General features: G+C 50.9%; 2 protein-coding genes and 1 long non-coding RNA gene across 7 annotated transcripts in view; 1 reads left to right on the forward strand and 2 right to left on the reverse strand.

Moving 5' to 3' along the window:
* EYA3 (EYA transcriptional coactivator and phosphatase 3) overlaps nt 1-1,405 on the reverse strand; it is a 144,383-nt gene extending 142,978 nt beyond the window's left edge. For all 3 annotated transcript variants that reach the window (XM_050932327.1, XM_050932326.1, XM_050932325.1), the window contains exon 1: nt 1,284-1,405. The gene's annotated coding sequence lies outside the window, so the exon portion shown is untranslated. The remainder of the gene's footprint in view (nt 1-1,283) is intronic.
* The window catches only part of SMPDL3B (sphingomyelin phosphodiesterase acid like 3B), a 241,181-nt gene extending 217,310 nt beyond the window's left edge, over nt 1-23,871 (reverse strand). For all 3 annotated transcript variants that reach the window (XM_050932338.1, XM_050932339.1, XM_050932337.1), the window contains exon 1: nt 23,680-23,871. In XM_050932338.1, the coding sequence (XP_050788295.1) occupies nt 23,680-23,764 (85 nt within the window). In that variant the 5' untranslated portion in view covers nt 23,765-23,871. The remainder of the gene's footprint in view (nt 1-23,679) is intronic.
* On the forward strand, nt 1,470-14,242 carry LOC127039151 (uncharacterized). Its single transcript, XR_007770894.1, has 2 exons — nt 1,470-1,663; nt 13,397-14,242. It is a non-coding gene; the product is annotated as an uncharacterized LOC127039151 (long non-coding RNA).
* Nucleotides 23,872-26,770: the final 2,899 nt, after the last annotated feature.

The raw sequence follows: 26,770 nt of genomic DNA on the forward strand, positions 1-26,770 counted from the left end.
CTTCCACAAATCCTATTATCACACACTCTGCAAAATACAGATACTTTCTTATATACAGCCCAATTCAAAAGTTATCCTACAACTAGACATTTAAAGGTTAAAAATGTTTACAGATGGTAAATGAATCAAGACTGAATTATGGTCAGCCAATATCTAGGACTTGCTACACTCCATACCACAAAATGCAAAATACACAATTCTAGGCTGATGGGCCAGTGACCATTTCAAAGTCCAATTTCACATTAACTTTAAACCATCTATGACATAAATGAGTGCTCACTCCTAAAATCTTAAGTGACAAGCATTAAGGTCTATTTAAAAATTTGTGAAAATATACTATAAGCAATCAAAATCACATCACAAAAGAGCACAATGGTATTCACAATGACAGGATTTTAAGGAAAGGAAAGGCCACAGGTACACAATGTCAGCAGAACAGCAAACTTTTCCCCGATAGTGAAAATTAGGATTCCTGTGCAGCTACAGAAAGAAGTCACCATAAGAGAAGAGTGAATTAAAACCGCTTTAATTCTACAACATTCTTTCGGAGATGGCATGACCAATAGAGCACATAGTGTCCAGCTGAGGGTGGAACAGTGATTTATATAATGGCATTACATTTTGTCTTTAATTCTCCATCCCCTTCTTATGCACCCTAACATCTTATTTCTTTTTACTGTAGCTGCATATAGAGAAGAGGTTTTCATTTAACTGTCCATAAGAACAGGCTTTCTTAACAATCTGGACCCCGTATTTAGAATCCAGACAATACATCACAATATGGTTAATGCTCCATAGGCTTTCATGCTGCAGACACAGTGCTAGCCACAGGTACAGAAAATAATCCATGTTCAGAGGCTATTGGAGTTGGATGGAAGGACTGAGCCGGGAAATTGGTACATTTACAGGCAGTGCCCGTTTCACTGCGGCAGTGCACGAAAGAAACCTTCACATTAATGTGTCCGGCTCGCTCAGGGGTATGCCCCCGCCCCAGCCAGCCCTAAGACACTCCGTGACCACAAGCGCACCGCCTCCTAAGCCCAGCTACCACACACTCCCAGCCCAGCCGCGGCCCCACGGGAGAGCACCGCCGGGCCCCCAGGCCCAGCGCGGCGGCCTGAACTAGCAGCAGCGCCGTGGGGGCGGTGACAGGGACCGCTCAGTTCCCGCCGTGCCGGTCCCGGGAAGCGGCGAGGCATCCCCCGTCCGGGGGGGCTGCTATGGCGGGGGTCCCTGGGTCTCGCGAGAAGGAGCCTGCGGAGGCCAGCGGAGCAGCCTCTTACCGTGAGGCGGCAGCTCCGGAGCCGGCCCCGGCAACGCGTCCCGTGGGGGACATGGCAGCGGCAGCGGCGGGTCGGTACGAGGAACACTTCAGCTCGGAGCCCAGCCGGGGCGGCGTAACCCGGAAGCAGAACCCCGCGCAGCCGGAAGTGACCTGGGGTGGGGTTGGGAGCGGCCCGGCTCGGCTCGGCTCGGCTGATTCTGTTTTCGTGCTCAGGTTGAGCGCGGGGCCGGGCCGGGCCGGGCCGGGTGTCTCAGCGCTGCTGGCCCGCTCGGGCCGGGTCAGCCTGTGGAGCCGGGCGAGCTCCGGGGAGCACGGGGCACCGGTTAGTGCCGTCACCCGGGTGAAAGCGGCACCCGCCCCGCTTAGGAGCCCCTGCAGGTACCAGTCCGGCCCAGGAGGGGTCACCCCGGAGCTGCTCAGTGCCAGCTCGTCAGCCTGCCCAGGGCCGAGCTCCTGGCGCAATAGAAGTTGTGTGGCGGGCCAGGCTGCTCACAGCGTTGGGGTTTGGCGTGCAGGCTCCGGGGCGGGGTGCTGGGGGGCAGGGCGAGGGCTCTGTCTGCCCAGGAGGGCAGGGGACGGGGCTCGATGGCCTCTCGAGGTCCCTTCCAGCCTGGAGTCTATGAGTCTGGGGATGAGGTGTGTGGGGTGGAGCTGGGTGCTCTGGGCTGGGACAGATGGGTTTGATGGGTGGGAGGTGAATCAGGACTGGGGCGGGGTGCTGGGGGGCAGGGCGAGGGCTCTGTCTGGGGATGAGGTGTGTGGGGTGGAGGTGGGTGCTCTGGGCTGGGACAGATGGGTGGGAGGTGAATCAGGACTGGGGCAGTGTGCTGGGGTTACCTCAAGTGGCTCCCGGAAGTAGCAGCATGTCCGTTCTCCGTGGAGCTGTGGCCAGTCGGCTCTGCACAATACCCCATCTGCAGGCACCGTCCCTGCTGCTCCCTTTGGCCATGGTTCCTGGCCGATGGGAGCTTCAGGGCAGCACTTGGGGTGGGGGCAGGGGGCAGAGTGGAGTCCCCTGGCTATCCGTATGCGTAAGAGCCAGAGGGGGGCCATGTTGTTGCTTCTGGCTCCCGACCCTGCTCCCCAGCTCGAATGCCAGAGTGGGGCAAACCCCAGACCCCACTCCCCAGCAGGAGATCAAGGGCAGGAGTAAAATGGCTGGTGGGCCAAATCCAGCCCACGGACCTTAGTTTGCCCACCTCTGCTCTGGGATGTCATGATGTGCAGTGAAACAGCCAGGACGTGTGGCGGAGGCATGCTCTCTATTGCTGAGGTGGCGAGTGCCACTCCTGCCTGATGCTAAGGTTCGCTTACTGTACTGGTAGCTGAGCACCCAGGCTACTCATGACACAGGAACAAGTGAAGGTGTGAGCCATGCCTCTGAGAGCTTACCGGGTGAGACCCTGATCATGCAGTGTGGTCGCCAGGGCTGGTGTTAGACTTTCTGGGTTAAGCAGCCAAAGCCCAAGACCAAGCTTCACCATCTGGAGCCAAAGACTGTGCCCCATTGCACCGGGCCAAAGCTGAAGCCTGAGTATCACCGTCCGGGTCCAAAACCAGAGGACTTCATCCCTTAGTGGCAGGGCTCAGGTCACAGGCCCCCTGCCTGAGGCTAAAAGCCCTTTGGCTTTGGTTCCCCACCCAAAGCAGTGAAGCTCAGGCTTTGCTGCCCCCTCTCTCCCAGCTGGGCTCATACGGGCTCAGGCTTCAGTACCCCCTCCTGGGTTCATGTAGTAATTTTTATTGTCAGAAAGGGGTCAGGTAGAGGGGTGAAGTTTGAGAACCTCTGAGCTAGAGTAATAAAAAGGAGTTTGCAGTGTTGTTGTTGCTATGTTATTCCTAGGGTAAGAGAAACAAGGTGAGTGAGGAAATATCTTTTATTGGACCAGCTTCTGTTAGTGGAAGGGACAAGCCTTCAAACTACACAGAGCTACATTGACCTGAGGAAGAGCTCTGTGTAGCTTGAAAGCTTCGCCCACCAACAGAAGTTGGTCCAATACAAGATATTACCTCACCCACTATCTCTCTAATGAAAAAAAGGGAGAAGGCAAAATAGGTAGGACAATGATTGCAATAATAAGATCATACAGGTACTCTGATATTTTACTTTAAAAAAAAAAACTTGTACTCTCAAGCCATAATGTTAGGGATGTGAAGGAAGGGGAGAAAGGTTGCTGTGGCAGTTAGGTTTGGAAGCTAATTACAAATGTAATGAGCAGAATATAAGAAAGTCTAGAGGATGGGAAGGAGGAAATTAAATGAAAATGATAAATTTTCCCATTTATTTTTCATATTCCTCCTCAGTGCATTGGTATATTTTCAGCTTTTGATTATCATCCATAAAAGTTCTGCATATGATCTAAATAATTTTCTCTGCTCAGTAAGAAAAACATATCTCAGAAATGTGACGCCTGTTTGTAAAACACTTTGAGAACCATAGAGGGAAGGCACCATAGAAGTGTAGCGTATTTATTTAATTTTCATGATGTGTTGCATTCAGGAGGACTTGGTTAGAAATTAGGGAACAAACTTGATAGCCTTAATATTTGTCAGGCTTTTTTTAATTTCACATTACATTTTATTGCATTCAGTACACTTTCTTTGGCTTGACTATATAACATAGTTGCAAGTCTATAGAGATACTAGATTTTGCAGAATGATCAACTTTTTAAGACTATTCAGGTTGTCTGTTCTACTGAGTGAAAGTATCCACACATCTTAAGGGAAGGTGCACTGTGTTGGGAACTTTACAGACTGCTGTTTGTATTTCTGTGCACTTCATAGCCAAGACCTCATGCCTTAATCCTAGAAGGTAGTCAAGTGGTAGCCGCCTCATTTTGCAAATCACCAGAGAGTTTGCAGTTGGGAATAGAACTCTAGGAATAGGTGTCTAATACAACAGGCCCTATTTTTATCTGCTGATCTGCACTACCTGTCAGACTAAATATGCCAAACCTATGTGTTTTCGTTATCCTATTGCTAACCACTAGACCACACGTCCTTTACAGAGCCAGGAATAGAACTGCAGTTTCTAACTGCCAATATTCCGCCTAGCAAATAGGTGTGTGAATTACTCTCTGTATGTGTCAGGACTCCCTCTAAGGCAGGGGTTCCCAAATGGTGGTACATGTACCCCTGGAAGTATGTGAGACATCTCTGGGGAATAAGTGGGAGAAATTATGTAATGGTGAATTTTATTTATTAATTTTATTTATTGTATTTTCATAATAGGTGTTGTGTATTTGGTTGTCACAGTTTTTGTTCCTATGGCAACTGAGTTAGATTATTAGGGGATAGCCCAGCCAGCTTTGGCCGGTTAGGCGAGCTCTGTGTCTATAAATAAATGGTAGTTTTGTTAGCTGTCTGCTGTCTTGCCTCAAGTGATTTCTTCCTAAACCGGCTGCCCCCAAGGATATAACAAGACGATAGATGAGATTCCAGTGCTGCTCCAGTAACAGAAGGAATTAGAAGTCAAGGTAAAGAACAAACAAAAAAACTGCTTGTTTGCACTGACTGTGAAAGTGAAACTAAAAATCATGGCTACTCTGACCGGGCCACTGGAACCTTTTGATGAGAATATAGTGCAATGGCATGTGTATACTGAGTGTTTTGAGCTTTTTGTTATTGCAAATGACATTACAGAATAGAGAAAGGTGCCAATATTCTTAAGTGTTGTAGGGGCTAAAACCTACTCCCTGCTGCGCAGCTTAATATACCCTGTTAAGCCTGAGACTAAATCTTACAGTGACATTGTGGAAATTCTGGGGTCCCATTTTTCCCCAAAACCACTGGTAATTGCTGAAAGATATCGGTTCCACAAAAGAGACCAAAAAGAAGATGAAACAGTTGTACAATTTGTAGCAATTTTTAAAAAGCTAGCAGAACACTGTGAATTTAAAGAGATGTTAAATGATGCCCTGCGTGACAGGTTTGTGTGTGGCCTGTACAGTGACGCTATACAGAAGCGCCTACTGACAGAGGCTCAGCTTACATTACAGAAGGCTGTTGATATTGCTGTCTCCATGGAACTGGCTACAGGGGAGGCGCAATACATCGGTGCATCCCCTAGGGTGCAAAAAGTGTCACAAGAACCTACCCACAAAACTTTGCAGAGTCAGGAATGTTACCGCTGTGGTAAGCCAGGTCACCAGGCATCAGAATGCTGGTGTAAGGACCTGGCGTGTTGACACTGTGGCAAAAAGGGACACACAGTATGCCTGTAAACAAAAGAAAAAGAGGTCTGTGGTCTGGCCGACAAAAATAGGAACCCTGCATGCCCTAGAGCAGACCCAGGATGATCAAGGTGACACCTCATCACAAGAGAAAGTGCCACTGCATGTTTTGTCTTTGGCAGTGGGCTCACATGAATACTGGGTAACCGCGTTGTTGGATGGCAAACCTATACGCATGAAACTGGAGACCGGTGCAGCCGTCTCGCTGGTCTCCGAGACTGTGTATAAAGAAAAGCTACAGCATCTTCCGCTTAAGGCAACAAAAACTGTTCTGAAGACGTATACAGGAGAAGCTGTGCCCATGTTGGGCACTATTGATGTTAAGGTGGAGCTCAATGGACAGGCTGCTAAATTGCCACTGTTTGTGGCGAGAGGTAACTACCCAGCCTTAATGGGTAGGGTCTTGGCTTGGGAAGATTCAGCTGAACTGGGCAGAAGTGCACTGGATGACTAAAGAAGAAACCAATCTAACCCCTATACTAAGGAAACATGCTGCTGTTTTTGGAGAGGATTTGGGAAGTATGAAGGGAATCACTGTGATACTGAACATTAAACCTGACAGTCCACCAAAATATCTGAAAGCCCGAACTGTGTCATATGCCATCAGGCCAAAAGTTGAAGCAGACCTGGAGCGCCTTGTCACCAATGGAGTCCTAATACCAGTTACCCATAGCCCATGGGCCACTCTTATCGTTCCAACAGTGAAGAAAGATGGCTCTCTCCGGATCTGCGGTGATTTTAAAGTCACTGTCAACCCAGTGTTGTGTGCAGAGCAATACCCGCTTCCCCGCATCGATGACTTCTTCGCAGGCCTGGCTGGGGGACAAAAGTTCAGTAAGATTGATTTGAGTCAAGCATATTTACAGATGCACATCGATGAAAAGTCCCAAGAGCTGTTGACTGTTGTGACTCATAAGGGGCTTTATCGATACTGTCACCTACCCTTTGGAATAACGTCTGCTCCCGCCCTGTTCCAGAGGGCTATGAACCAGATCTTGTGTGGCTTGTCAGGAGTTCAGTGCTATCTGGATGATATCCTGGTCACTGGAAGGAATGAAGAGGATCACTTAAAGAATTTAGAGGCTACCCTACAAAAACTGGAAGAGTATGGCCTACGAGTTCGCAAAGACAAGTGTGAATTCTTCAAGCCCTCTGTTGAATATTTGGGACACATCATTGATTCTGCAGGTCTTCATAAGGCCCCTACAAAAGTTAAAGCTATTGTGGAGGCTCCCCCACCTCGAAATGTAAGCCAGCTGTGCTCGTTTCTAGGACTACTGAACTATTATGGAAAGTTCATCTCACAGTTAGCCACACTGCTAAAACTACATCATGAGCTCCTTGGGCAGAACAAGGCCTGGAAGTGGACTGAATCCTGTGATGCTGCATTTAACAAAGCTAAGGATGCATTGCTAAATTCTGAAGTTCTAATGCACTTTGATCCATCCTTACCCCTACAGTTGGCCTGCGATGCCTCCCCTCATGGAGTGGGAGCAGTCGTGTCACACATTATGCCTTCGGGAGAAGAGAGACCTATTACTTTTGCTTCATGCACTCTAAGCAAAGCAGAAACTAACTACGCCCAAATCGAACGTGAGGCATTAGGAATTGTTTTTGGAATTCGAAAGTTTCATCAGTACCTGTTTGGGCAGAAGTTTACTCTTCTCACAGACCATCGACCTCTGACGTCAGTTTTTGGACCCTACACAGGCATTCCCCCATTAGCTGCTAGTTGTATGCAACGTTGGGCATTGTTACTTTCAGCACACACATATGAAATCAAATATCAGAAATTCACTCTGCACGGCAATGCAGATGGCCTCTCAAGGTTGCCTTTGCCGGTCAAACATCAAGATAGTGCCCAAAAGGAAATCTTCTACTTTGAACAGGTAGAGAATACACCCATCACTGCTACTCAGATAAAGAAGGCAACTCGCGTTGACCCAGTATTGTCCCAAGTTATGGACCTGGTGATGCACGGAAAATCTCCACAAACCTCTCCGGTCTCACCTGACCTTGTTACCTACATGTCCGGGAGGATGGAGTTATCGGTCCAATCTGGTTTTTTGTTGTGGGGGAGACGTGTCATTATTCCACCACCACTGACATCACAGATGTTAGAACAGCTACATTCTAGTCACTGTGGAATAGTGCACATGAAGGAAATTGCACGAAGCTATTTTTGGTGGTCTGGAATGGACAGTGCTATTGAAGAGAAGGCAAAAGCTTGTATGTCATGTCAGGGTCTGAGGAATGCACCCCAGTGGGCACCCCTACACCCATGGGACTGGCCTGAAAACCCATGGCAACGTATTCACATTGACTTCGCTGGCCCCCTTGATGGAAGCATGTTCTTGGTGGTAGTAGATGCCCATTCTAAATGGCCAGAAGTCTCTATAATGCAGTCCACTACTGCCTAGAGTACTGTTCAAAAACTGCGGGGACTCTTTAGTCTTTTCGGTCTGGCAGAACAATTTGTGAGCGACAACGGACCGCAGTTCGTCTCTCGAGTTTCAAAATTTTATGAAAGCAAATGGGATACACCACATCCCGTCAGCACCATATTATCCATCCACCAGTGGATTAGCTGAAAGATTTGTGCAGACAATGAAACACGCTTTGAAATCAGCAAGGGGACAACACTCCATTCAAAAGCGTCTGGATACCTTCTTACTTTCCTACAGAAACACACCTCATGCTACGACCCAGGCATCCCCGGCCTTTCTAATGATGGGACGACAGCTGCGCACTTGGTTTGATCTGCTGAAACCTTCTGAACCCCGACAAATTGTGCAACATCAGCAGCAATATCAAGTCATCAGACTGGCACCCAGAGCAAAAGACCAAACCTTTAGCCCGGGACAGCCAGTTTTGGCTCGGAATTATACTTCCGGAGCTAAATGGGTCCCTGCCACTATCATCACTGAAACAGGACCTGTTTCCTACACAGTCCGGACTGCAGAGAATCTTACCTGGCGGCGACATGTAGATCAGCTGTTGCCAGGTCATGCCAGTCCTCAGGACACATCTGCAGTTGAGTGGTCTGACTTCACCTCTTCTGGTGAGACACCAAATCACGAACCACCTGTTCCTGACTGTTCTCCTCCATTACTGCCGGCGGCTGAGATACCCCTTTGCCCAGCACGAGCTGATACCACCTCCTCACCTGTTCGTGCTGCAGACCCTGATCCCATAGCACTTTCGGGTGCAACAACACCAGAAGTTCGCCGTAATCCACCTAGAGACAGAAGGTCTCATCGGCTGGATCTTTAGCTAGGGCGAACCCACGGTTATGGGGCAAAATAATCACCAGGGTTTAGTCAGGAATGGAGGCAGTCTAGCCTCCTTCTCTAGTCTAGTGTGTGTTTTATTTATTTATTTATTTAATTAATTAATTAATTTATAGGGAGGTGTTCTTATTGGGGGGGAGGAATATGTTGTGTATTTGGTTGTCATGGTTTTTGTTCCTATGGTAACTGAGTTAGATTATTAGGGGATAGCCCAGCCAGCTTCGGCCGGTTAGGCGAGCTCTCTGTCTGTAAATAAATGGTAGTTTTGTTAGCTGTCTGGCCTCAAGTGATTTCTTCCTAACCGGCTGCCCCCAAGGATATAATAGGCTACTCAGATGAAATTTTAAAACTCTGTGGGAATTTGTTATATAAATATGGTAGTTAATTTACTACAAGCTGTACCAATAAGATCACAGAGATGCTGAGGTACAGAGCCATTGTCTCCAATCACTGTACAGCACAGATTCAGTTGCCCAGCAGCCGACCAGTCTGAGCTCAAAAACGTAGTTTTTTTTCCTCAGTTGTATACATTGCACTATAACTATATCTGTATGTAAGAGTGAAATATGGACAGATGGTTAAAGACAGGTAGTGTTAAAAAGAACACCCAAAGTGTCAGTGATGAGAAGGGTAAAGGTACGCAGGCAGCTAGATGTGGAAGGGAGTACATGGGAAGCTGGTAGATCTCAAAGGGGGTACACAATAAGAAAAGTTTGGGAACCTCTCCTCTAGAGGCTGGTCCACAGAACAGGTAGTAATGTTCCTATGGCTCAAATACTACAGATCTGTTCTAGGAATCTGAAGTTGCTGGGTGGCAGGGGTCTTTATGAAAAGGGACAATAAGGGCAACCTGGGGAATTACAGACCAGTCAGTTTAACTTCTGTACCCGGAAAGATAATGGAGCAAATAAATACGCAATCAGTTTGCAAACATCTAGAAGATAATAAGATGATAAAAACAGCATGGATTTGTCAAGAACAAATCGTGTCAAACCAACCTGATAGCTTTCTTTGACAGGGTAACAAGCCTTGTGGATGGGGGGAAGCAGTAGAAGTAGTATATCTTGACTTTAGTAAGGCTTTGGATACTGTTTTGCATGACCTCATAAACAAACTAGGGAAATACAACCTAGATGGAGCTATTATAAGTGTGGGTCCATAACTGGTTGGAAAATTGTTCCAAGAGGTTCATAGTTATGCTGGAAGGGCATAACGAGTGGGGTCCTGCAGGGATCAGTTCTGTTCAATATCTTGATAAATTATGTAGATAATGGCATAGAGAGTACACCTATAAAGTTTGCAGACAGTATTAAGCTGGACGGGGTTGCAAGTGCTTTGGAGGATAGGACTATCATTCAAAATGATCTGGACAAACTGGAGAAATTGACTGAAGTAAATAGGATGAAATTCAATAAGGACAAATACAAAGTACTCCACTTAGGAAGGAACAATCAGTTGCACACATACAAAATGGGAAATGACTGTAGGAAGGAGTACTGCAGAAAGGGATCTGGGGGTCATAGTGGATCACAAGCTAAATATGAGTCAACAGTGTAATGCCATTGCCAAAAAAGCAAACATCGTTCTGGGATGTATTAGCAGGAGTATTGAAAGCAAGACACAAGAAGTAATTCTTCCACTCTACTCCATGCTGATTAGGCCTCAACTGGAGTATTGTTCTGGGTGCCACATTTCAGGAAAGATGTGGACAAATTGGAGAAAGTCCAGAAAAGAGCAACAAAAATTATTAAAGGTCTAGAAAATATGACCTGTGAGGGAAGATTGAAAAAATTGTGTTTGTTTCATCTGGAGAAGAGAAGACTGAGAGGGGACATGATAACAGTTTTCAAATACATAAAAGGTTGTTACAAGGAGGAGGGAGAAAAATTGTTGTTCTTAACCTCTGAGGATAGGACAAGAAGCAATGTGCTTAAATTGCAGCAAGGAAGGTTTAGTTTGGACATTAGAAAAAACTTCCTGTCAGGGTGATTTAAGCACTGGAATAAATTGCCTAGGGAGGTTGTGGAATCTCCATCATTGGGGATTTTTAAAAGCAGGTTGGACAAACGCCTGTCAAGGATGGTCTAGATAATACTTAGCCCTGCCTTGAGTGCAAGGGACTGGACTAGATGACTCCTCAAGGTCCCTTCCAGTTCTCTGATTCTCTGATTGCATAGGAGATGATTTGGGTTTTTTTTAAAAATGATAACTCACACAGTGAAAACAGGGCCTTTAAAATGGTTAAATGTAGTTTGTCACATATGGTTTTAGAGAGACAAGGTGGATGAGATAATTTATTGGACCAACTTCTACAGTAGAAGCTCAGAGTTACAAACACGTTGGGAATGGACATTGTTCATAACTGAAATTTTTGTAACTCTGAACAAAACATTATGGTTCTTTCAAAAGTTTACAGCTGAACATTGATTTAGTAAAGTTTAAAATCTATATTATGCAGAAGAAAAATGTTGCTTTCCCTTTATATATATTTTAGTAGTTTCCATTTAACACAGTACTATACTGTATTTGCTTTTTTTTTTTAAGTCTCCGCTGCTGCCTGATTGTGTACTTCCAGTTCAAAATGAGTGTCCTTGACTGATAGGTTTGTAACTCTGGTGTTCTGAACTATGAGGCTCTACTATATTGTTAAGAGAGACAAGCTTTCAAGCTTGGCAGTCGGTATCAAGCGGAGTGCCCCAAGGATTGGTCCTGGTGCCGGTTTTGTTCAATATCTTTCTTCATTAATGATCTGGAGGATGGGGTGGGCTGTACCCTCAGCAAGTTTGCAGATGACACTAAACTGGGAGGAGTGGTAGATACGCTGGAGGGTAGGGATAGGATCCAGAGGGTTCTACACAAATTAGAGGATTGAGCCAAAAGAAATCTGATGAGGTTCAACAAGGACAAGTGCAGAGTCCTGCACTTGGACCGAAGAATCCCATGCACTGCTACAGACAAGGGACCGAATGGCTAGGCAGCAGTTCTGCAGAAAAGGACCTAGGGGCTACAGTGGACGAGAAGCTGGATATGAGTTGACAGTGTGCCCTTGTTGCCAAGAAGGCTAACAGCATTTTGAGCTGAATAAGTAGGGGCATTACCAGCAGATCGAGGGATGTGATCATTCCCCTCTACTTGACATTGGTGAGGCCTCATCCAGAGTAGTGTGTCCAGTTTTGGGCCCCACACTACAAGAAGGATGTGGAAAAATTGGAAAGAGTCCAGGAGAGGGCAATGAAAATGATTAGGGGGCTGGAGCACCTGACTTGAGAGGCTGAGGGTGTCATAAACAGATAGTTAAGGGTTAATGTCTCTTTAACCTGTAAAGGGTTAACAGGGACCCAAACACCTGACCAGAGGACTAATCAGGAAACAAGATACTTTCAAATCTGGGTGGAGGGAAGCCTTTGTTTGTGGGTTTGGGGTTTGTGCGTTGTTCTCTCTGGGTCCTGGACAGGACTAGAGGTGCAACCAGGTTTCTGCCAATCTCCCTGCTACAGTCTCTTATCTATTCAGAATTGTGAGTAAGAAAACAAGGCGGTTATACTCTTTTAATTTGTTTTTCTTATTTGCAGATGTGTACTTGCTGGAAGTAGCTTAAATTGTGTTTCTGCTGGAGAAAGCTTGTTTCTATTGTCTATAAGCTATAAAAAACCCTGTATACTTACCATCTTGATTACAGAGACAATTTTTATGTTTTTCCTTCTTTATTAAAGTTTTCCTCTTTTTTAGAATCTAATGGATTTTTTTGTTATCCTTTGTAAGACTCCAGGGAAGGGAGTCTGCACTCACCAGGGAATTGGTGGGAGAAAGGAAAGGGAGGAGGGAAGAAAAACCTGCTCTCGGCGTTTATCTCTGTATCTCTCTCCGGGGAAGAAGGGAGGGGAAAGAGGTGATTCAAGGAATTGAATCACGGTGGTCTCCTAGTGTACCCAGGGCGGGAAAGAGCTGGGAGAAAAAAAGGAGGGGGAAGGAAAATGGTTTATTCCCCTTTGTTTTGAGACTCAAGGAATCTGGGTCTTGGGGGTCCCCAGGGAAGGGTTTGGGGAGACCAGAGTCTATCAGGCGCTCTACCTAAGTCCTGATTGGTGGCAGCCTATCAGATCTAAGCTGGTAATTAAGCTTAGAGGGATTCATGCTAGTACCCATATTTTGGACGCTAAGGTTCAGATTTGGGAATTATACTATGACAGAGGGAACTGGGATTGTTTAGTCTGCAGAAGAGAAGAATGAGGGGGACTTGATAGCTGCTTTCAACTACCTGAAATGGGGTTCCAAAGAGGATGGATCTAGACTGTTCTCAGTCATAGCAGATGACAGAACAAGGAGTAATGGTCTCAAGTTGCAGTGGGGGAGGTTTAAGCTGGATATTAGGAAAATCTTTTTCACTAGGAGGGTGGTGAAGCACTGGAATGGGTTCCCTAGGGAGGTGGTAGAATCTCCTTCCTTAGAGGTTTTTAAGGTCAGGCTTGACAAAGTCCTGGCTGGGATGATTTAGTTGGGGATTGGTCCTACTTTGAACAGGGGGTTGGACTAGATGACCTCTTGAGGTCCCTTCAAACCCTAATACTCTCTATTCTATTCTTACGCAGAGCTCTTCTTCTGGTCTGGGAAATGAGAGTCTCAGCTCAATACGAGGTGGAACAGATTGTTTAGCATAAGCAGATAATACCTATTTCACAGGACCAGTGTGACACACTGTACCTCAAAGTAGCACTCTGGACCCACCGTATTGACCATGGTGATATGATTATGATATTTTTTGTACAAAGCATACCTTGTGAGGTATCATTTTAAAAGTCTTGATCTGTTGAACATTAATACCCTGTTGGATTGTATGTACCATCATTGTATGTGAAGTTATGAAGTATTTATATGTGTTTTGAAATATGTTGTGAACACCCACAACCAGTCTTTCAGTTACAACAAAGGAGTAGCCAGACAGCATTAATGGCTCATCAGCACCCATCAAGAAAAGAATCCATTATCTCAGAGACTCCTTAGAGAAGGCACATATGCAGTGGAGACTGCTTGACCAGTGAGGACTTCCTGATCCCCTAAGAAAGAATAAAAGAATGGATGTGACATAATCACTTAGCCTCTCTCTTTCTCTCTCCCCACCCCTCCAGCACTCTCCCCATCCCTCTAACTCAACACCATAGAAGAATGTCTGGAGGACAAAGACTTTGAACTGGGGAAGTTTGGTTGCAGGCTGGAAGGTAGTCCCAGTCTGTGTATTAAAGAACTGTAACCTGCTTGTACTATGTTTCAGGGTGAGACATTGTTTGATTCAACTGTTGCTTAGACTACATTTTAGGATTTAGAATGTATTTACACTTTTCATTTCAACTATCTCTGACCTTTATGTCTACCACTTATAATCACTTTAAAATGTATCTTTCTGTAGTTAATAAATCTGTTTTATATTTTTCCTAAAACAGTGTGTTTTGGTTGAAGTGCTTGGGAAATCTCAGCTCAGGTTAACGAGCGATGTTGCACTCCCACTACCCTTTTTTCGGAGTGGCAAACTAGGTAATGATCTTATACTTTCCAGGCTTCTGACCAGTGCAAGACAGTACAGTTCTGGGGTGCAAGACTACGGAGCTGGGGGGAATTGGTTGGAACCTCTGTACTGATGGTCCATGAGTGACCAGGAAATCATTCATATAACTCAGATGGGTGTGTCCCTGTCTGTGGATGTCTGTATAAGTGCAGTGCCTGTGAGAGGTGTGTAGCTTGACATCAGTATCACAGTGTGAGAGGCAACCCAGGTTGGTGGGTTCAGAGGACTCAGCGGTCCCACAGTCCAGGTTGCACCCTGGGGATCCCGTCACAGCCAGAAAAGGTGAAGTGGCCTGTTAACACCTCTCCAGTCAGGATGGTGAGGGATTAGTGAACTATAGATAGTTGTAATAAGCCACAAATCCAGTATCTGTATTCAGTCATTTATTTTTAGTGTCTAGCACAGCTCTGAATTTAAGCTCCCAGAGTCACCTTTTGAATGTGGGGTGCAGTTTCCTTTGAGGATGGGGTCTGAAAGGTCAGACACAGAGTGATTGCTTTGTGAAAAGTGTTCACCCACAGGTGATACAGTATGTGACAAGGTCAGGCCAGATAGTTACAGGAGAGTGATCCTGTTGGTATCCAGGAAGTGCGAAAGAACCTCCCCCTAGCCTAAGGGGAGGATCCACAGGTCGATCATAAATACGGGGGACAACTAATGAAAAAAAAACATGATCAGGAGTGAGGTCATAGGACTAAATGAAGGGAACCTGATAGGGACACCGAGCAGAGAACCCCAGACAGCGCCCACTGCTCCTCGAAGGCGTCAAGGGAGCCAGCAGACTCCACCCAGAGGAACTCTGCCCAGATGCGTGAACGGACGGATGAGCAGATATAGGCCCCACAGTCACAGGAAATCCTGTCAGCCAACCTCTTCTCCCTGGTTTTGTAGATGGCTAGTTTGGCTAGGGCTAAGAGGAGGTTGATAAGGAGATCCCACAACTTTGTGGGGCCACGAATGGGGAGTGCATAGATGAACAGGTGAGGGGAAAAGTGCAACCAAAAACATAATAAGATCTAAGAGGAGCCGGAATAGGGGCTGCAACCTGGTGCACACTAGATAAATGTAGAGGTAGGCCTGAAGTATGCGCTGGGGAGTGCGAGGTCTGGAGAGCCCCATGCGCTGAGAAAGCGTCAGGAGATCCAGCCAGTCTCCCCGGTTGTAGTCCAGAAGGTCTCTGACGCTGGTGACTTCTGCCAAGACTAGCCTCTGGTGCACCGTGGGGGACTCCGCCACCTGCACACAAAGCTGGAGGTTGTGTAGCGGGCTCCGCGAGGAGATCAGCCCCCATGGTGGCCGCCATGTACCTAGTCGTTGAAATCAGCTTCCAGGTCCGGAGGAGGTCTTGGTAGAAGACCGGCAGCCTGGAGAGGTCTCGTGGAAAACCTCTCGGATGGAGATAAAGGAGCTGCTGGTCGTATCGGAGCCCTCGGAAGCGGCGCAGGAAGGCTTGCGCCAATACGCTCCACGCCGGACTACCTGCACCGTACAGGAGCCTCTGCAGGGCCTGGAGGCAGAAAACATGGACCTGAGTGTGTAGGCACTTCAGGCCCTGCCCTCCCTCCTCCATGGGCAAGTGGAGCACCACTGCAGACATTCATTGAATTCCTGGCCAAAAGAACTCCAGAATCACCGTCCGGAGGTGGGCCAGGAAACCCGAGGCCGGGACCAGGGTGTTGAGCTGGTACCAGAGCATGGACAGGACTAGTTGATTGAGCACCAGCGCCCTCCCTCGAAGGGAGAGGCACCAGAGTAGTCCTGTCCATTTCCGGAGCTGCTCCGTCACCCTGCCCTCTAAACTATGCCAGTTCTCCGGCGGAGACGGATGCGTGGCAGAAAGGTAAACGCTGAGAGAGAGCAGCGGACCTGCACTCCACCGGATGGCCTGAAGCGCGGGTGGGAGGGAGCTCGCCTGTCACCTATCCCTGACCACCAGGCCAGCACTCTTGACCCAGTTGACTCAGGCAAAGGAGGCCGCCGAGTAGACGGCCTGGCAAGCCTCCACCCGCGCCAAGTCGCCCGAGTCCTGGACCACGAGGAGCACATCGTCGGCATACGCCGACAGGACCAGCCACAGATCCGGCTCTCGAAGCACCAACCCCGTCAGCCTCCGACGGAGGAGACAGAGGAAGGGCTCGATCGCCAGAGTGTACAGCTGACCCGAGAGGAGACATGCCTGCCGCACTCCTCGCCTGAAGCTGACCAGCTCGGTCAGGGTCCAATTGAGCCTGACCAGACACTCTGCAGAAGCGTACAGCACCTGGAGAAAACCCACAAACTGGGGTCCGAAGCCGAATGCTTGCAGAGTGCTCAGGAGATACCCATGGTCCACCCTGTCGAACGCCTTCTCCTGATCCAGGGACAAGAGGACGAACGACAGACCATCCCTACACCCTAATTCCAGAAGGTCCCGGACCAGATACAGGTTATCAAATATCGTGCGGCCCGGGACAGTGTAGGTCTGGTCTGGGTGGATCACGTCCGCCAGCACGGACCCTAGCCGCATCGAGATGGCCTTTGCAATGATTTTGTAGTCCGTGCTGAGGAACGAGACGGGACACCAATTCCGTAAGTCACGGAGGTCCTCCTCCTTCGGCAATAAGGCAAGCACAGCTCACCTGCATGAAAGAGGGAGGACCCCGCCCTGCAAAGACTCAGCCCAGACGGTGACCAGGTCTGGGCCGAGGACATCCCAAAACACCCGGTAGAACTCCACAGTCATCCCGTCCATGCCCGGAGATTTATTGGTGGGCATGTGACGGAGGGTTTCCAAGAACTCGGCCAGAGTGAGAGGCGGCTCTAGCAGGTCCTGGTCGTCCGTGCTGATTGTCGGGAGACCGTCCCAGAGCACTATGCAAGCGTTAGGATCGGTTGGATCTGGGGATAAAAGAGTCGCATAGAAGGCCCTGGTCCTCTCGCACACCTCCGCCGGATCCGTGAGGGGAGTGCTGTCCTCCGCAAGGAGGCAGGTGACATGCTTCTTGGCCCCCCTCCTTTTCTCCAGGGCATAGAAGAAGCGGGAGCCGCAATCCATCTCCCGAAGGAGGCGGATGCGGGATCAAACAAAGGCACTCCAGGACCGACGGTCTTTGAGGGTCCAGAGCTCCTCCCGGCACGCTCTGCAGAGGGATGGATCCTTGGGGCTGGTGGACAGACGCCTCTCCAGCCCCAAGACCTCCCGTTCCAACTGCCCTATCGCTGCATCCCTCCGTCGGCTGGCGCCCCGGGTGTACTCATGGCAGAAGAGCCGGGCGCACACCTTCCCCAGATCCCACCACCGCCGCACTGAGGGAAAGGCGCGCCTCTGCCCTCGCCGGGCCAGCCAGAACTCCCGGAAGGACGCCACGAAGCCCGCATCCTCCAGCAAACTATTATTAAAATGCCAATAGGCCAGCCCCGGCCTCTCCGCGCAGAGAGAGGCTGTCACGGTGGCAAGGTGGTGATCCAAAAAGGGGGCCGGCCGAACGCTGGAGGAGTGGGCCCATGAATGGTGGAAACGCAACACTAAATGCAGTCCAGCCAGGAGTGGTGCGACCGATGGACCTCCACTCGGACGAAGGTGAACGTCAAGACGTCGTCCGGGTGGTGGTCGCACCAGACGTCCACCAGGGAGTGGTGTTCAACGATCTCCCGGAGGACGTCCGCAGCGGCCGGGCACTGCTCGGTCCCCGAGCGGTCTCGTTCCTCGAGGGTGGTGTTAAAGTCCCCTCCCAGGACCAGACATTCACGAGGATCCAGGGAGCCGAGGAAGGTGGACGCCTGCTGAGAAAAACGCAACCTCTCCGGGCCCGATGTCAGGGCGTGGACGTTGACAAGATCAACCACAAGCCCCTCCATGTGGACCCGGAGGTGCAGCAGGCGGCCCGGCACAGCCTCAGCGACCCCCAGCACCTCGAGCCGTAGGTCGGGGGAGAACAGGGTCGCCACTCCAGCCGTGCAAACCGAGAGGTGGCTAAAGTAGACCCTGTCCCCCCACTCCAGCCACCAGCTAGCTTCAGTGGCCAGATCCATATGGGTCTCCTGCAGGAAAACCACAGAGTACCCCCTCTCCCGGAGCAAGGAGAGCACATGGCTCCTGTGGAGACCAATCCTACAGCCCCGGGTGTTTAATGTGGCAAAGATGATTGGTGCCATGAGGAGTGCTGGGGGGGATCCTCGCCGGCAGACACGCCCACGGCCTCTGTCGGGCCTCGCAGCAATCCGTGACCTACTCTGTAGGTGAGTAAAGAGTTGCAGAAGAGGCGGACCTGCTGGTAGGACGCGGCGGCCTGCTTCCTGGTCCTCTTACCCTCCTCCATGAAGGCCCTCGCGGCCCGGAGGATCTGATGGAAATCCCCCCAATGCTAAAGCGCAAGTTGGACTTTGTTACAGGAGCCACAGACATCCTCAAGGAACTCCCGCAGCTCCTCTCTCAGCGGATGGGGGAGCGGGGTCACTGATCTACGACCGTCCCCCAGGGCAGCCCCCGTCACAGCCCCATGGCAGACCCCCAACATGGCGTCCGAGGGGCTGATGCCATGCGACCCGCCACGCTCCTCGGTTCAACGGGGTGGCGGAAGGAAAACAGCAGCCCCTGATGGGTCGGGACAGGGAAAAACGTCTAAAGCTGCTCCCTGGGGAGTAACCCCAGGGGCGGCAATGGCATCACGGGAGGTGGAAGGGACAAGGATGGGGCTGGCATCAGGGACAGGGCCGGGGTCAGGAGTAGGGCAGGGATCAGGAAGAGAATCAGGGAGGGGGCAGAAGTAGAATCCTGAGCCTCAATAGTCGGGTCGCTGGAAGGCAGCCCCTCCTGGTTAGGCTCAGGGATCTGGGGAGTTGGAAGGGAACCCCTAACGAGGCCGGGCTCAGCCACCATAGTTCGTGCGACAGCCCCGGCATCCAGAGATAGATGGTCAACGGGGCCCCTGCCCAGGAAGGAGGTCGGGTGCTCCACACCCAAGAGGGACACCCCCTGGGAAACGGGTCCCGGCAGCGGGGCACCGGCCATTGGCCCAATGGGTTCGGCGGCCACCAGCGGGGTGCCACCTGCAGCCGGGTTGATGGAAGATTCCAGGGGACCCTCAGAGGTGGGAGCAGAAGCAGCAGTTAGGGAAGGGAACACGGGGACAAGGGGACCGGGGTGAGGTTGCTCAGATCGAGGCCCACTGGCAGAGGGTCATCCTCCCCCTGCGTGACCAGGGTCAGACCCAGGGCCTCGATCTCCTCGTAGATGGAAGGGAGATCACCGTCCACCACCCCAGGGCCCCCCTCGCCAGCACCCAAGGCGACGCCCACCTCGGCGCTCGCAGAGGCTTCGGATGGTAAGGGGGTGAGAGAGGCTCCCCCCAGGGCTTCCACGGGAAGGGACCCTGGAGGAGGGGCGGAGTCACCTTTCGGTGCTGCCACAGTGTCCCCAGCCAGCACCACAGAACGGGAGTCATCAGAGGGCAAGGCAGAAGGCTCGTCATCGGTGTCCCCCTTCCTGCTCTTCCGAGGAGTCTCCGAATCTAAAGGATGTAATGGGGCCCGAGCCTTCTTCTTGCCCCGCTTCCCCTACACTAAGGACCAGCTCCATGGCATCATCCGGGGGCTGGCTAACAGGGGTCGGGTCGGGGCAAGGGTGATGGCTCAGGGACTCGGGGAGGCAATGGTGGGGTAGCAGGAATGAGGGAGGATTCCCCCTGGGGTGAGCCCTCTCCCAAGCCTGGTGGTATCTCCGCCGCACTCTCCTCCACAGTGGTGGACCGAGAAGGAGGAGGGGCAGCTTTGGATGCCGGGCAGCCAGGGGTATCGGCGGTGACAGGGCCGGCGCCTAGCCGGGGCTCGGGGGTCCCAGACGCTCCTCCATGCTGGGCCAAGAGGCAGTCCCTCCGGACGTGCCCCATCATCCGGCAGAGATAGCACCAGGCCTCCTCTGTCGAATAATGCACCCGGTAGTGGGCTCCCTTGTAGGGGACCAGAAAGGACCCCTCGAGCGCCTCTCCACCACGCTCCGCTGGCGGCAGTTGAAGCTTCAGTTGCCGGTGGAACAAGAGGACGTGATGGAGGGCGGGGTCCTTGCAGCCCAACAAGAGGGGGCTGATGATGGAAATGGGGATCCCCAGGGCAGAAAGGGCGGGCAGCAGGACAGCATTGGCCAGGAAGGGAGGGGTGGAGGTCAGGATCAAGCAGACTCCCAGGTCTTCCAACGGCTGCACGGGGACGAACACGCCCCTCCACTGCCAGGCCCGTCTCTACCGCCTCCTGGGCGGCGGCCTCCAATGCCAGGAAGAAGACCACCCTCCCGTACATTCTGGAGGCTGCCACAATGGCCGTGGGTCCCACCACCCTCACCAACACCCGCACGTAGGTCTCCACATGGGGCGAGGCAGGCACAAGGAGGCAATGGATGCCGTGCTTCCTGGTCAAGGTGGGGAAGGGGCCCCAGCCGCTATAGATGGTAGCGGAAGCGGCAGTCGGAGGAGCAGATGCAGGCGGGGGGGCCGCCACCACCTGGGCATAGGCCCTGGGGGCCAGGGGAGGGACACCCGCAGAGCTGGTGGAGGGAGCAGCAGGGTGGGGCGTTACGGCCGGTAGCGGGGCTGCGGCAGCCGGGGTAGTCCCTGCCATGGAGGGCCTGGTCTTTTTAGCGGGGCCCTTACCCTTCTTCCCACTCCAACCTTTCCCACTGGCTGGGGGGCTCCCCCCGAATTGGAAGGGGCGAGGGACGTGGCAGCAGCGGAGGTCTCCTGGGTACTCACCTCCGCCGGTGCCCCAGCAGGGGCGGTGGTAGGTGGATCGGCAGTGGCGGTCGAGGTAGAGGCTTGGGGAATGGACACAGGGGTAGGTGGAGGAGGGGCAGTGGGAGCATCGCGAAGGGTCTCCCCTGCCAGGTCCCCCGCCATAAGAAGAGCGGGGAGGGGGACAAACAGCGAGGGGAGGGGAAGGAGAGGAGGCGACCACCCCTCCCCGCTAGGCTGCAGGCAGGGGAGGAGGGTGCCAGAAAGGGAAGGCTAAAGGGGTGTGAGGAGCAACTAAGGACCTAGGGATGGGAGGGTGGCAGGTCACCGACTCAGAAGGGAATTCCGGCTCCTCTAGCTGCACTAGGGAATATGGGGGGATAAAGGCATAAGGGGCTGCAGTGAACAAGGGCAAACTCAAACGGGGGAAGGGCACAAGCACATGGGAGGGGGCATGGGTGCACGAGGCAAGGGACCAGTCAGGGCTGGGGGAAACACAGGGTGGGAAAAGGGCGAGCTAAGAAGGGGTGGAGGGACCACGGGGCTAGCTGCAGGGCTGGGGCAGGACAATCAGGGCCGCGGAGGGAAACAGGTGGGGTGGACAAATTTGTCAAAGGAAAGGGGTCAGTCCAGGGGGGGGTGCGCCCACGGGCACTTGTGCAAAAAGTCAGTGTATGGCTGCTGTTGCTGCAGGTTCAAATGGTGCAAGTGGGCATGGTGAGCCAGGCAAGCAGCTCAGTCCCAAAGGCAAGAAGCCAAAACAGAAGGAAAACAGCCAGCAGGGGTGGTGGAGGGGGTAACAATGGTGGTGGGGGCGAAGGGGAACACGGATGGACCTGGGGCAGGCTCCATGCCACACCTCCAGTGTCCCAACAGACACAGTCCAAACCCCCACCACAAGAGCACAGTTCGAAAAAATACTCCGTCCAGAAAAGTCTTCACACGGTCTTCCAGCAGTGGGTGGTCCTCTTCTCCTCCTACTCCTTCTCCTCGGGGCTCCAACAGCTCCCCAGCAACAGCCATAGTAGCTCCAGCAGCTCCAGGTAGTGGCAGTCTGGTGTCCAGGCAGGAGGGACCCTGCTCAGATGGTGGTGTCCTCAGCAACAAGAGCTGGGGTCCCTCACTCCCCTCCTTCCCTGGGAAGCAGGCCTTTAGCAGCCTTGCCCTCCCCCCAGGGCTGTAGGTGGAAAAACAACAGCAACTGGGGGTGAGGGGATCAGCAGCCAGCCAACTAGAGGGTAGCAGAGAAGGGAGTGGGGGGCAGGGTGGAAGTGGTGGTGTCTGGCCCAGCCAAGGGAGCAGCTGGGAGAACAGCAACAGCAGCAAGGAGGGCCAGTGTGCAGCAGCAGCAGAAGTTGCAGCCCTCTGCCTTCCTGCAGCCTCCAGGCCAGATGGCTACAGGAGAGTGTTCGAAGGTAGATACATTAGTCCCAGATTAAGTAGATCCCTTTTCCCTGGGTAAGGTAACAAGGAAGGTTCCAGAACAATAGGAGCTTTCTGAAAACAATTAAGGCAGACAGGCTGATTAGCACCTGCAGCCAATCAAGAAGCTGCTAGAATCAGTTAAGGCAGGCTAATCAGGGCACCTGGGTTTAAAAAGGTGCTCACTTCAGTTTATGGTGTGCGTGTGAAGAGCTGGGAGCAAGAGGTGCAAGGAGTGGGAGTGCGGCTGCTGCTGCTGCTGGAGGACTGAGGAATACAAGCATTATCAGACGCCAGAAGGAAGGTCCTGTGGTGAGGATAAAGGAGGTGTTTGGAGAAGGCCATGGGGAAGTAGCTCAGGGAGTTGTAGCTGTCATGCAGTTGTTACAGGAGGCACTATAGACAGTTGCAATCCACAGGGCCCTGGGCTGGAACCTGGAGTAAAGGGCGGGCCCAGGTTCCCCCCAAACCTCCCAGCTCCTGATCAGACACAGGAGGAGTTGACCCAGACTGTGGGTTCCACCAGAGGGGAAGATCTCTGAGACAAGCAAATCCGCCAATTAGCACAGGACCCACCAAGGTAGAGGAGGAACTTTGTCACAGGTGTTTTTGTTTTTTAAAATCTTATCATGTGAGTTCATTTGAGAGCATAGTGATTGTCTCATTTCATCCACATAGTTGTTGTTGTGGCAATTAATGCACTGGATGAGGTACATCACATGTGATAGGCATACATAGGACCTATGGATCTTGAAAGGTGTGTTGTGAGGAGTGTTGGTCGTTGTAGCAGTGAAGGTATGTCTACAGGTTTTGCATCTGTTGTCTTGGCAAGGTCTAATGTTGCTATGAGTTGCTGTCCTGGTCTGTGGGGAGCTTGCTTTGGATGATGAGCTTGGAGAGGTTGGGGGATTGTTTGAAGGCCGGAAGAGGGGGTTCAGGAAAGATTTATTTCAGAGGTGGCTCCCAATGAGAATGGGTTGTAATCAGGGCCGTCCTTAGGCATAGGCAGAATAGGCAGCTGCATAGGGCCTCATTCTGCCTGAGGGCACCACTCTGCAGGCAGCCCAGACAGTGTAGAAGCAGGGCTGCTGGGTCCTAGAGAGAGCCGAATGCAGCACAGTCTGAGGAATGGGATTGGCTGCTGGGGTCTCTGGGAAGGGGTGGGGGTAGGGTTGGGAAAGGAGCTCACCTGTGAGTGTGACTCTTTCCCCCCAGCTGAGGTCAGGTGAGGCTGTGGCTTTGGAACCAGTATCCTTTGTTGTCTCCCATAACATCCATTCTTCTCCCCCCTGCCCCACGGAGCACCCCCTCCTTTCTCCCTCCTCCCCAGGAGCACCCCTCTCTCTCTCCTCCCTCCCCTCCGTCAGGGCTGGTTTGGGTGAGGTGCTGGAGGGGAGGGGAGGCTTGCTGGCTGCCTGCTCAAGAATGAGAGTGAAAGTAACTCACTTCTTTGGCAGGCAGCCAGAATTGGAATGTCACACAGGGCTTGGCTGGGGTTAGCCAGATGTGTGAAAAATCAGGATAGGGGATTGGAGTAGGGTGAGCAGATATCCCTATTTTATAGGGACAGTCCCAATTTTGGGGTCTTTTTCTTATATAGGCTCCTTTTACCCCCCCCCCACCCCCACCCATCCCTGTCCTGATTTTACACACTTTCTGTCTGGTCACTCTAGGTGGGGGTAATTGGTGCCTATATAAGACAAAGCCCCAAATATCAGAACTGGCCCTATAAAATCAGGACATCTGGATCTATCACCCTAGCTGGGGAGCGTCTCTTCCCCCGGCTGGCAGCTGTCAGCGATCCGTCTCATCCGAGGGGAGCTGCACAGGGCAGGATGAGCTGCTGTGGCTCCATGGGTGCCCTGTCCCTGAGATCAGATGCTGTGCTAACTTCACCATGGTCTTTTTGGCTGGCGGTGGTGCCCATTGGCGTGTGATTGGACCTGAGGGTTTGCTGCTGCTGTTGCCACTCTGCACCCCAAGAGGTGGATTTTGGGGTCCTGCAGTTTTCCACCTATCTCCTCCACTACTGCAGCTGTTGGACCAACAGGCTGGGGGGTGAGCCGAGCATGAAAGCAGTACTGTGTTGCCATTTAGATTGTCATTTAACAACTTTGTTTGCCAAAAATTCTTGCTAACAATCCTGAATCCAATTTCAATTTTTTTTAAATCAATATCTTAGCCAAAAACAGAAAATTAAGTTGTTGACAATTATTAGTGACAGGTTTGGTTTGAGGCAGGGAGTGGGACAGTTTTCATCAGAGACACAAAAAATGTTGACTGACTTTCCTATAGCCTGTTACTCCTGATAAGAGCCCTCCAACAACTGTATTATGCTCATCTCCTTACTAGTGTATAAAGCAGGGTTCGGCAACCTACGGCACACGTGTCAAAGGTGGCAGGTGAGCTGATTTTTGATGGTATGCAGCAGCAGGCTGAGCGGCTCAGCCCATCGCTGCTCTGGGGTTCCGGCTGCTGCCCTACTGCCAGCTGGGATACCAGCAATCGGCCCCACTCAGCACCGGCTGCTGGCCTGGGGACCCCAAAGGAACCCCAGGCTGGCAGTGGGCTGAGCAGGCCAGTTGAACCACTCAACCTGCTGTCAGCCTGGGGTTCCATTCACTCAGCCGGCAGCGGGCTGAGCGGGCTGGTGGCGGGCTGAGCAGGGCCGGTGGGGGGTTGAGTGGCTCAGTCTGCTGCCAGTCTGGGGTGCCAGCAGCACTCAGCCTACTGCTACTCCGGGGTTCTGGCTGCCGGCCCCTTGCCAGTCAGGAGCTCAGCCGCCAGCCCCACTCTGCCTCCTGCCAGCCTGCGTGAGCAGAATCCCAGGCTGGTAGCGGGCTGAGAGGGGGTTGGCAGCCGGGATCCTGGCTGGCAGGAGTTGGTGGTCAGAACCCCAGACCAGCAGCGGGCTGAGCAGGGCCTGGGATCCTTGTCTAGGGTTCCAGCCACCAGCCCGCTGCCGGTTTGGGGTTTCATTTACTCAGCTGGCAGTGGCCTGAGCAGGACCGGTGGCCAAGACCTCAGATAATAACAATAGTTTATTTATATAATATAGACATAGAGAGAAACCTTCTACAAACATTAAAATGTATCACTGGCACGAGAAACCTTAAATTACAGTGAACTTGGCACACCACTTCTGAAAGGTTGCCAACCCCTGGTATAGAGTGACCATATGTTGTACTAAGGTTCTCCTGCTTTTTTTTTTCCCCTGTGAGTCAGTATAACTTTTGCCAGCCCAGAAGTTGGGCAGCCAATGTTTTACATTTTCACAATGTTTTCTCCAACTTTCATAAAGTAAATACATAGTTAATATGAGTTAAAAAGGCCAGGAACACTTCTTTATGAAGAATCTGTACAGCAGATCATGCCCATAGACGATCCAGAAAAGAAATTTGAGGTTGAATTTTTTAATGTTGTGATGGATAAAGCAGTATCTGCTGTTGATGAAAGGTTTAATACCTTGCAAGTACACCATGAACAGTTTGGATTTTTGTATGACATAACTAAATTCAAGAAAATAGGAAAACTAGAGCAACTAATGACAAAGTGCAAGAATCTAGAGAGCCTCCTGGAGCACGGTGATAGTTTTGATTTAAATGGACTTGAACTGTACGAAGAATTGAGTACACTGTCATCAATGTTGCCACATGCAAAATCGGCGATGGACATTGTACAGTTTATTCATACCCGCAAACTTGTTGACATATATCCTAATGTGTACATTGCCACTCGTATTTTACTGACAATTCCTGTAATAGTAGCATCAGGAGAACGGAGTTTCTCAAAACTAAAGCTCATTAAAAACTATCTCCGCTCTACAATGAGTCAGGAACGCTTGACTGGTCTTGCTATTCTTGCGATCGAACAAGACACGACTTTGTCATACGATGACATTATTACTGATTTTGCAGCCAAAAAAGCCAGAAAGATTGCTTTTAATTAAAAACAAATCTTTGTTTCAATACCTCTTCATATAAATTTCCAATAAAATTTTGATAAATTAAAAAAAATATATTATTTGCATCATTCTGTCATATCAGAATTTTTTCTATAGTGCTGCTTCTTTAGTGCTAGTCCATCAGCATTACAGTGTGCTTAATTAAGTTAAACTGGTTTTAATAATGTGAATGTGGCAAGTTTTCCAATACTATAAGCTTATGTTTGTGTTGCTAAGAGCAGATCAGGCACAGGGGCACCAGTTTAATAATCTCGCCTAGGGCACCATAAATCCTAAGGCCGGCCCTGGTTGTAATTGTTTGATGATACCCCATATG

Source organism: Gopherus flavomarginatus, chromosome 22, assembly GCF_025201925.1.
Source record: "Gopherus flavomarginatus isolate rGopFla2 chromosome 22, rGopFla2.mat.asm, whole genome shotgun sequence".
Lineage (NCBI taxonomy): Eukaryota > Metazoa > Chordata > Testudines > Testudinidae > Gopherus > Gopherus flavomarginatus.